We start from the raw sequence: 11714 nt of genomic DNA, 5'->3' as shown, positions 1-11714 counted from the left end.
ATTGCTTCCAGAAGCAGTTTGGAGCTCGCTGCTCGTGTGTGTCTCTGCTTGTCTCCCTTTGGTAGCTGCTTGTCTAACTAGATTATCTCAAAACTCCAACAGACAACATGAGATGTTCTAAAACGTCATGAGATTGACTGTTCAAATTCTCCTTAAGACCGTTGAGTCACATCTTATGTATCTGCACTGGGCTTTAAAGCCCAGTAGAGAACACCAGAGACCAGTAGAGCTCAGTAGAGAACACCAGAGACCAGTAGAGCTCAGTAGAGAACACCAGAGCCCAGTAGAGACCAGTAGAGAACACCAGAGACCAGTAGAGCTCAGTAGAGAACACCAGAGCCCAGTAGAGACCAGTAGAGAACACCAGAGACCAGTAGAGCTCAGTAGAGAACACCAGAGCCCAGTAGAGAACACTAGAGCCCAGTAAAGAAGATTAGACCCAAATAAGAATGCTGTGCATTGACTATAGCTCAGCATTCAACGCCATAGTACCCTCCAAGCTCATCATTAGGCCCTGGGTCTGAACCCCGCCCTGTGCAACTGTGTCCTGGACTGGGTCCCTGGACTTCCTGATGGGCCACCCCCAAGTGGTGAAGGTAGGAAACACCTCAGCACACTGCTGATCCTCAACACTGTGCTCAGCCTCCTCCTGTACTCCCTGTTCACCCATGAATGCATGGCCACGCATGCCTCCAACTCAATCATCAAGTTTGCAGACGACACTACAGTACTAGGCCTGATTACAACAATGACAAGACAGCCTACCGGGAGGTGGTGAGGGCCTTGGGAGTGTGGTGGCAGGAAAACAACCTCTCATTCAACGTCAACAAAAAGAGACGATTGTGGACTTCAGGAAAAAGCAGAGGGAGCACCACCCTGTCCACATCGACGGGACCGCAGTGGAGCAGGTGGAAAGTGTCAAGTTCATTGGCGTACACATCACTGACAAACTGAAATGGTCCAGCCACACAGACAGTGTGGTGAAGAAGGCGCAACAGCGCCTCTTCAACCTTAGGAGGCTTAAGCAATTTGTCTTGACACCGAAAACCCTCAACCCCCTTTTACAGATGCACCATTGAGAGCATCCTGTCAGGATGTATCACCGCCTGGTATGGCAACTGCACAGCTCGCAACCGCAGGGCTCTCCAGAGGGTGGTGCCGTCTTCCCAACACATCACCGGAGGAAAACTACCTGCCCTCCAGGACACCTACACCACCCGATGTCACAGGAAGGCCAAAAAGATAATCAAGGACATCAACCACCCGAGCCACTGCCTGTTCACCCCGCTATCATCCAGAAGGTGAGGTCAGTACAGGTGCATCAAAGCAGGGACCGAGAGAATGAAAAACAGCTTTGATCTCAAGGCCATCAGACTGTTAAACAGCCATCACTAGCACATTAGATGCTGCTGCCCTACAGACTTGAAATCATTGGCCACTTTAATAATGTTCACATATTTTGCATTACTCATCTCATATGTATATACTGTTCTATTCTCTTTTAGTCTATGCCGCTCAGACATTACTCATCTCATATGTATATACTGTTCTATTCTCTTTTAGTCTATACCGCTCCGACATTACTCATCTCATATGTATATACTGTTCTATTCTCTTTTAGTCTATGCCGCTCCGACATTACTAATCTCATATGTATATACTGTTCTATTCTCTTTTAGTCTATGCCGCTCCGACATTACTCATCTCATATGTATATACTGTTCTATTCTCTTTTAGTCTATACCGCTCCGACATGACTAATCTCATATGTATATACTGTTCTATTCTCTTTTAGTCTATGCCGCTCCGACATTACTCATCTCATATGTATATACTGTTCTATTCTCTTTTAGTCTATGCCGCTCCGACATTACTCATCTCATATGTATATACTGTTCTATTCTCTTTTAGTCTATGCCGCTCCGACATTACTCATCTCATATGTATATACTGTTCTATTCTCTTTTAGTCTATGCCGCTCCGACATTACTCATCTCATATGTATATACTGTTCTATTCTCTTTTAGTCTATGCCGCTCCGACATTACTCATCTCATATGTATATACTGTTCAATTCTCTTTTAGTCTATGCCGCTCCGACATTACTCATCTCATATGTATATACTGTTCTATTCTCTTTTAGTCTATACCGCTCCGACATTACTCATCTCATATGTATATACTGTTCTATTCTCTTTTAGTCTATGCCGCTCCGACATTACTCATCTCATATGTATATACTGTTCTATTCTCTTTTAGTCTATGCCGCTCCGACATTACTCATCTCATATGTATATACTGTTCTATTCTCTTTTAGTCTATGCCGCTCCGACATTACTCATCTCATATGTATATACTGTTCTATTCTCTTTTAGTCTATGCCGCTCCGACATTACTCATCTCATATGTATATACTGTTCTATTCTCTTTTAGTCTATGCCGCTCCGACATTACTCATCTCATATGTATATACTGTTCTATTCTCTTTTAGTCTATGCCGCTCCGACATTACTCATCTCATATGTATATACTGTTCTATTCTCTTTTAGTCTATGCCGCTCCGACATTACTAATCTCATATGTATATACTGTTCTATTCTCTTTTAGTCTATGCCGCTCCGACATTACTCATCTCATATGTATATACTGTTCTATTCTCTTTTACTCTATGCCGCTCTGACATTACTAATCTCATATGTATATACTGTTCTATTCTCTTTTAGTCTATGCCGCTCTGACATTACTAATCTCATATGTATATACTGTTCTATTCTCTTTTAGTCTATGCCGCTCTGACATTACTAATCTCATATGTATATACTGTTCTATTCTCTTTTAGTCTATGCCGCTCTGACATTACTCATCTCATATGTATATACTGTTCTATTCTCTTTTAGTCTATGCCGCTCCGACATTACTCATCTCATATGTATATACTGTTCTATTCTCTTTTAGTCTATGCCGCTCCGACATTACTCATCTCATATGTATATACTGTTCTATTCTCTTTTAGTCTATGCCGCTCCGACATTACTCATCTCATATGTATATACTGTTCAATTCTCTTTTAGTCTATGCCGCTCCGACATTACTCATCTCATATGTATATACTGTTCTATTCTCTTTTAGTCTATACCGCTCCGACATTACTCATCTCATATGTATATACTGTTCTATTCTCTTTTAGTCTATGCCGCTCCGACATTACTCATCTCATATGTATATACTGTTCTATTCTCTTTTAGTCTATGCCGCTCCGACATTACTCATCTCATATGTATATACTGTTCTATTCTCTTTTAGTCTATGCCGCTCCGACATTACTCATCTCATATGTATATACTGTTCTATTCTCTTTTAGTCTATGCCGCTCCGACATTACTCATCTCATATGTATATACTGTTCTATTCTCTTTTAGTCTATACCGCTCCGACATTACTCATCTCATATGTATATACTGTTCTATTCTCTTTTAGTCTATGCCGCTCCGACATTACTAATCTCATATGTATATACTGTTCTATTCTCTTTTAGTCTATGCCGCTCCGACATTACTCATCTCATATGTATATACTGTTCTATTCTCTTTTAGTCTATACCGCTCCGACATTACTAATCTCATATGTATATACTGTTCTATTCTCTTTTAGTCTATGCCGCTCCGACATTACTCATCTCATATGTATATACTGTTCTATTCTCTTTTAGTCTATGCCGCTCCGACATTACTCATCTCATATGTATATACTGTTCTATTCTCTTTTAGTCTATGCCGCTCCGACATTACTCATCTCATATGTATATACTGTTCTATTCTCTTTTAGTCTATGCCGCTCCGACATTACTCATCTCATATGTATATACTGTTCTATTCTCTTTTAGTCTATGCCGCTCCGACATTACTCATCTCATATGTATATACTGTTCAATTCTCTTTTAGTCTATGCCGCTCCGACATTACTCATCTCATATGTATATACTGTTCTATTCTCTTTTAGTCTATACCGCTCCGACATTACTCATCTCATATGTATATACTGTTCTATTCTCTTTTAGTCTATGCCGCTCCGACATTACTCATCTCATATGTATATACTGTTCTATTCTCTTTTAGTCTATGCCGCTCCGACATTACTCATCTCATATGTATATACTGTTCTATTCTCTTTTAGTCTATGCCGCTCCGACATTACTCATCTCATATGTATATACTGTTCTATTCTCTTTTAGTCTATGCCGCTCCGACATTACTCATCTCATATGTATATACTGTTCTATTCTCTTTTAGTCTATGCCGCTCCGACATTACTCATCTCATATGTATATACTGTTCTATTCTCTTTTAGTCTATGCCGCTCCGACATTACTAATCTCATATGTATATACTGTTCTATTCTCTTTTAGTCTATGCCGCTCCGACATTACTCATCTCATATGTATATACTGTTCTATTCTCTTTTACTCTATGCCGCTCTGACATTACTAATCTCATATGTATATACTGTTCTATTCTCTTTTAGTCTATGCCGCTCTGACATTACTAATCTCATATGTATATACTGTTCTATTCTCTTTTAGTCTATGCCGCTCTGACATTACTAATCTCATATGTATATACTGTTCTATTCTCTTTTAGTCTATGCCGCTCCGACATTACTCATCTCATATGTATATACTGTTCTATTCTCTTTTACTCTATGCCGCTCTGACATTACTAATCTCATATGTATATACTGTTCTATTCTCTTTTAGTCTATGCCGCTCTGACATTACTAATCTCATATGTATATACTGTTCTATTCTCTTTTAGTCTATGCCGCTCTGACATTACTAATCTCATATGTATATACTGTTCTATTCTCTTTTAGTCTATGCCGCTCTGACATTACTCATCTCATATGTATATACTGTTCTATTCTCTTTTAGTCTATGCCGCTCCGACATTACTCATCTCATATGTATATACTGTTCTATTCTCTTTTAGTCTATGCCGCTCCGACATTACTCATCTCATATGTATATACTGTTCTATTCTCTTTTAGTCTATGCCGCTCCGACATTACTCATCTCATATGTATATACTGTTCAATTCTCTTTTAGTCTATGCCGCTCCGACATTACTCATCTCATATGTATATACTGTTCTATTCTCTTTTAGTCTATACCGCTCCGACATTACTCATCTCATATGTATATACTGTTCTATTCTCTTTTAGTCTATGCCGCTCCGACATTACTCATCTCATATGTATATACTGTTCTATTCTCTTTTAGTCTATGCCGCTCCGACATTACTCATCTCATATGTATATACTGTTCTATTCTCTTTTAGTCTATGCCGCTCCGACATTACTCATCTCATATGTATATACTGTTCTATTCTCTTTTAGTCTATGCCGCTCCGACATTACTCATCTCATATGTATATACTGTTCTATTCTCTTTTAGTCTATGCCGCTCCGACATTACTCATCTCATATGTATATACTGTTCTATTCTCTTTTAGTCTATGCCGCTCCGACATTACTAATCTCATATGTATATACTGTTCTATTCTCTTTTAGTCTATGCCGCTCCGACATTACTCATCTCATATGTATATACTGTTCTATTCTCTTTTACTCTATGCCGCTCTGACATTACTAATCTCATATGTATATACTGTTCTATTCTCTTTTAGTCTATGCCGCTCTGACATTACTAATCTCATATGTATATACTGTTCTATTCTCTTTTAGTCTATGCCGCTCTGACATTACTAATCTCATATGTATATACTGTTCTATTCTCTTTTAGTCTATGCCGCTCTGACATTACTCATCTCATATGTATATACTGTTCTATTCTCTTTTAGTCTATGCCGCTCCGACATTACTCATCTCATATGTATATACTGTTCTATTCTCTTTTAGTCTATGCCGCTCCGACATTACTCATCTCATATGTATATACTGTTCTATTCTCTTTTAGTCTATGCCGCTCCGACATTACTCATCTCATATGTATATACTGTTCTATTCTCTTTTAGTCTATGCCGCTCCGACATTACTCATCTCATATGTATATACTGTTCTATTCTCTTTTAGTCTATGCCGCTCCGACATTACTCATCTCATATGTATATACTGTTCTATTCTCTTTTAGTCTATGCCGCTCCGACATTACTAATCTCATATGTATATACTGTTCTATTCTCTTTTAGTCTATGCCGCTCCGACATTACTCATCTCATATGTATATACTGTTCTATTCTCTTTTACTCTATGCCGCTCTGACATTACTAATCTCATATGTATATACTGTTCTATTCTCTTTTAGTCTATGCCGCTCTGACATTACTAATCTCATATGTATATACTGTTCTATTCTCTTTTAGTCTATGCCGCTCTGACATTACTAATCTCATATGTATATACTGTTCTATTCTCTTTTAGTCTATGCCGCTCCGACATTACTCATCTCATATGTATATACTGTTCTATTCTCTTTTACTCTATGCCGCTCTGACATTACTAATCTCATATGTATATACTGTTCTATTCTCTTTTAGTCTATGCCGCTCTGACATTACTAATCTCATATGTATATACTGTTCTATTCTCTTTTAGTCTATGCCGCTCTGACATTACTAATCTCATATGTATATACTGTTCTATTCTCTTTTAGTCTATGCCGCTCTGACATTACTCATCTCATATGTATATACTGTTCTATTCTCTTTTAGTCTATGCCGCTCCGACATTACTCATCTCATATGTATATACTGTTCTATTCTCTTTTAGTCTATGCCGCTCCGACATTACTCATCTCATATGTATATACTGTTCTATTCTCTTTTAGTCTATGCCGCTCCGACATTACTCATCTCATATGTATATACTGTTCAATTCTCTTTTAGTCTATGCCGCTCCGACATTACTCATCTCATATGTATATACTGTTCTATTCTCTTTTAGTCTATACCGCTCCGACATTACTCATCTCATATGTATATACTGTTCTATTCTCTTTTAGTCTATGCCGCTCCGACATTACTCATCTCATATGTATATACTGTTCTATTCTCTTTTAGTCTATGCCGCTCCGACATTACTCATCTCATATGTATATACTGTTCTATTCTCTTTTAGTCTATGCCGCTCCGACATTACTCATCTCATATGTATATACTGTTCTATTCTCTTTTAGTCTATGCCGCTCCGACATTACTCATCTCATATGTATATACTGTTCTATTCTCTTTTAGTCTATGCCGCTCCGACATTACTCATCTCATATGTATATACTGTTCTATTCTCTTTTAGTCTATGCCGCTCCGACATTACTAATCTCATATGTATATACTGTTCTATTCTCTTTTAGTCTATGCCGCTCTGACATTACTCATCTCATATGTATATACTGTTCTATTCTCTTTTACTCTATGCCGCTCTGACATTACTAATCTCATATGTATATACTGTTCTATTCTCTTTTAGTCTATGCCGCTCTGACATTACTAATCTCATATGTATATACTGTTCTATTCTCTTTTAGTCTATGCCGCTCTGACATTACTCATCTCATATGTATATACTGTTCTATTCTCTTTTAGTCTATGCCGCTCTGACATTACTCATCTCATATGTATATACTGTTCTATTCTCTTTTTTAGTCTACTGCTCTTTTAGTCTATGCCGCTCCGACATTACTCATCTCATATGTATATACTGTTCTATTCTCTTTTAGTCTATGCCGCTCCGACATTACTCATCTCATATGTATATACTGTTCTATTCTCTTTTAGTCTATGCCGCTCCAGACATTACTCATCTCATATGTATATACTGTTCTATTCTCTTTTAGTCTATGCCGCTCAGACATTACTCATCTCATATGTATATACTTTTGTTCTATTCTCATATTTAGTCTGTTGCCTTTTAGTCTCCGACATTACTCATCTCATATGTATATACTGTTCTCTTTTAGTCTGTGCCGCTCCGACATTACTCATCTCATATGTATATACTGTTCTATTCTCTTTTAGTCTGTGCCGCTCCGACATTACTCATCTCATATGTATATACTGTTCTATTCTCTTTTAGTCTATGCCGCTCCGACATTACTCATCTCATATGTATATACTGTTCTATTCTCTTTTAGTCTATGCCGCTCCGACATTACTCATCTCATATGTATATACTGTTCTATTCTCTTTTAGTCTATGCCGCTCCGACATTACTCATCTCATATGTATATACTGTTCTATTCTCTTTTAGTCTATGCCGCTCCGACATTACTCATCTCATATGTATATACTGTTCTATTCTCTTTTAGTCTATGCCGCTCAGACATTACTCATCTCATATGTATATACTGTTCTATTCTCTTTTAGTCTATGCCGCTCAGACATTACTCATCTCATATGTATATACTGTTCTATTCTCTTTTAGTCTATGCCGCTCAGACATTACTCATCTCATATGTATATACTGTTCTATTCTCTTTTAGTCTATGCCGCTCAGACATTACTCATCTCATATGTATATACTGTTCTCTTCTCTTTTAGTCTATGCCGCTCAGACATTACTCATCTCATATGTATATACTGTTCTATTCTCTTTTAGTCTATGCCGCTCCGACATTACTCATCTCATATGTATATACTGTTCTATTCTCTTTTAGTCTATGCCGCTCCGACATTACTCATCTCATATGTATATACTGTTCTATTCTCTTTTAGTCTATGCCGCTCCGACATTACTCATCTCATATGTATATACTGTTCTATTCTCTTTTAGTCTATGCCGCTCAGACATTACTCATCTCATATGTATATACTGTTCTATTCTCTTTTAGTCTATGCCGCTCCGACATTACTCATCTCATATGTATATACTGTTCTATTCTCTTTTAGTCTATGCCGCTCCGACATTACTAATCTCATATGTATATACTGTTCTATTCTCTTTTAGTCTATGCCGCTCCGACATTACTCATCTCATATGTATATACTGTTCTATTCTCTTTTAGTCTGTGCCGCTCCGACATTACTCATCTCATATGTATATACTGTTCTATTCTCTTTTAGTCTATGCCGCTCCGACATTACTCATCTCATATGTATATACTGTTCTATTCTCTTTTAGTCTATGCCGCTCCGACATTACTCATCTCATATGTATATACTGTTCTATTCTCTTTTAGTCTGTGCCGCTCCGACATTACTCATCTCATATGTATATACTGTTCTATTCTCTTTTAGTCTATGCCGCTCCGACATTACTCATCTCATATGTATATACTGTTCTATTCTCTTTTAGTCTATGCCGCTCCGACATTACTCATCTCATATGTATATACTGTTCTATTCTCTTTTAGTCTATGCCGCTCCGACATTACTCATCTCATATGTATATACTGTTCTATTCTCTTTTAGTCTATGCCGCTCCGACATTACTCATCTCATATGTATATACTGTTCTATTCTCTTTTAGTCTGTGCCGCTCCGACATTACTCATCTCATATGTATATACTGTTCTATTCTCTTTTAGTCTATGCCGCTCCGACATTACTCATCTCATATGTATATACTGTTCTATTCTCTTTTAGTCTATGCCGCTCCGACATTACTCATCTCATATGTATATACTGTTCTATTCTCTTTTAGTCTATGCCGCTCCGACATTACTCATCTCATATGTATATACTGTTCTATTCTCTTTTAGTCTATGCCGCTCCGACATTACTAATCTCATATGTATATACTGTTCTATTCTCTTTTAGTCTATGCCGCTCCGACATTACTCATCTCATATGTATATACTGTTCTATTCTCTTTTAGTCTATGCCGCTCCGACATTACTCATCTCATATGTATATACTGTTCTATTCTCTTTTAGTCTATGCCGCTCAGACATTACTCATCTCATATGTATATACTGTTCTATTCTCTTTTAGTCTATGCCGCTCCGACATTACTCATCTCATATGTATATACTGTTCTATTCTCTTTTAGTCTATGCCGCTCTGACATTACTCATCTCATATGTATATACTGTTCTATTCTCTTTTAGTCTATGCCGCTCAGACATTACTCATCTCATATGTATATACTGTTCTATTCTCTTTTAGTCTATGCCGCTCCGACATTACTAATCTCATATGTATATACTGTTCTATTCTCTTTTAGTCTATACCGCTCCGACATTACTCATCTCATATGTATATACTGTTCTATTCTCTTTTAGTCTATGCCGCTCCGACATTACTCATCTCATATGTATATACTGTTCTATTCTCTTTTAGTCTATGCTGCTCAGACATTACTCATCTCATATGTATATACTGTTCTATTCTCTTTTAGTCTATGCTGCTCCGACATTACTCATCTCATATGTATATACTGTTCTATTCTCTTTTAGTCTATGCTGCTCCGACATTACTCATCTCATATGTATATACTGTTCTATTCTCTTTTAGTCTATGCTGCTCAGACATTACTCATCTCATATATTTACATATTCTTAATTATATTTCTTTACTTTGGATTTGTGTGTATTGTTTTGAAATGGTTAAATATTACTTGTTAGATACTACTGCACTGTCGGAGCTAGAAACACAGGCATTTCGCTACACCCGCAATAACATCTGCTAAACACATGTATGTGACCAATGCAAATTGATTTGATTTAGAGACCATCAGATACCAACAGAGAACAAGTAGCATGTATAACAGTCTGGAGAGCTATTATCAGAGGGTCAGGGGTCAGGGGTTAGAAGTTTGTGTAATTACCTGGAGGGTAAACCAGTGCTACGTGATCTCCGGGGTTGAGGCGTCCCTTCTCTATCAGTGCCATGGCAACACGCTCCGCCCGCTTTTGCAGCTGCAGACAGGAAGCAGTGCTGGACACTGTGCCCTGGACAACAACATCAGGGTACCACTGTTAATCAATTATTTACAAATCACCTTACACACTCAATACAGTACAAAACAACCAGAGCAGACATTGACAGTCTGCCTATGGTAAGTGTTGGCTGTGTCAGAGCAGACATTGACAGTCTGCCTATGGTAAGTGCTGGCTGTGTCAGAGCAGACATTGACAGTCTGCCTATGGTAAGTGTTGGCTGTGTCAGAGCAGACATTGACAGTCTGCCTATGGTAAGTGTTGGCTGTGTCAGAGCAGACATTGACAGTCTGCCTATGGTAAGAGTTGGCTGTGTCAGAGCAGACATTGACAGTCTGCCTATGGTAAGAGTTGGCTGTGTCAGAGCAGACATTGACAGTCTGCCTATGGTAAGTGCTGGCTGTGTCAGAGCAGACATTGACAGTCTGCCTATGGTAAGAGTTGGCTGTGTCAGAGCAGACATTGACAGCTTGCCTATGGTAAGTGCTGGCTGTGTCAGAGCAGACATTGACAGTCTGCCTATGGTAAGTGCTGGCTGTGTCAGAGCAGACATTGACAGTCTGCCTATGGTAAGTGCTGGCTGTGTCAGAGCAGACATTGACAGTCTGCCTATGGTAAGTGCTGGCTGTGTCAGAGCAGACATTGACAGTCTGCCTATGGTAAGTGTTGGCTGTGTCAGAGCAGACATTGACAGCATGCCTATGGTAAGTGTTGGCTGTGTCAGAGCAGACATTGACAGTCTGCCTATGGTAAGTGTTGGCTGTGTCAGAGCAGACATTGACAGTCTGCCTATGGTAAGAGTTGGCTGTGTCAGAGCAGACATTGA

The 11714-nt window shown here is 38.3% G+C and overlaps 1 protein-coding gene across 1 annotated transcript in view; it reads right to left on the bottom strand.

The window, feature by feature from the left end:
* dip2a (disco-interacting protein 2 homolog A) overlaps positions 1 to 11714 on the bottom strand; it is a 299931-nt gene that overhangs the window by 48880 nt on the left and 239337 nt on the right. The window contains exon 25 of the mRNA XM_065019803.1: positions 10777 to 10900. Within this exon, the coding sequence (XP_064875875.1) occupies positions 10777 to 10900 (124 nt within the window). The remainder of the gene's footprint in view (positions 1 to 10776; positions 10901 to 11714) is intronic.

The sequence above is a fragment of the Oncorhynchus nerka genome, linkage group LG1 (genome assembly GCF_034236695.1).
Source record: "Oncorhynchus nerka isolate Pitt River linkage group LG1, Oner_Uvic_2.0, whole genome shotgun sequence".
Taxonomy (NCBI): domain Eukaryota; kingdom Metazoa; phylum Chordata; class Actinopteri; order Salmoniformes; family Salmonidae; genus Oncorhynchus; species Oncorhynchus nerka.
The sequence above is the reverse complement of the archived record's forward strand: the minus strand, read 5'-3'. Positions and strand labels throughout refer to the sequence as shown.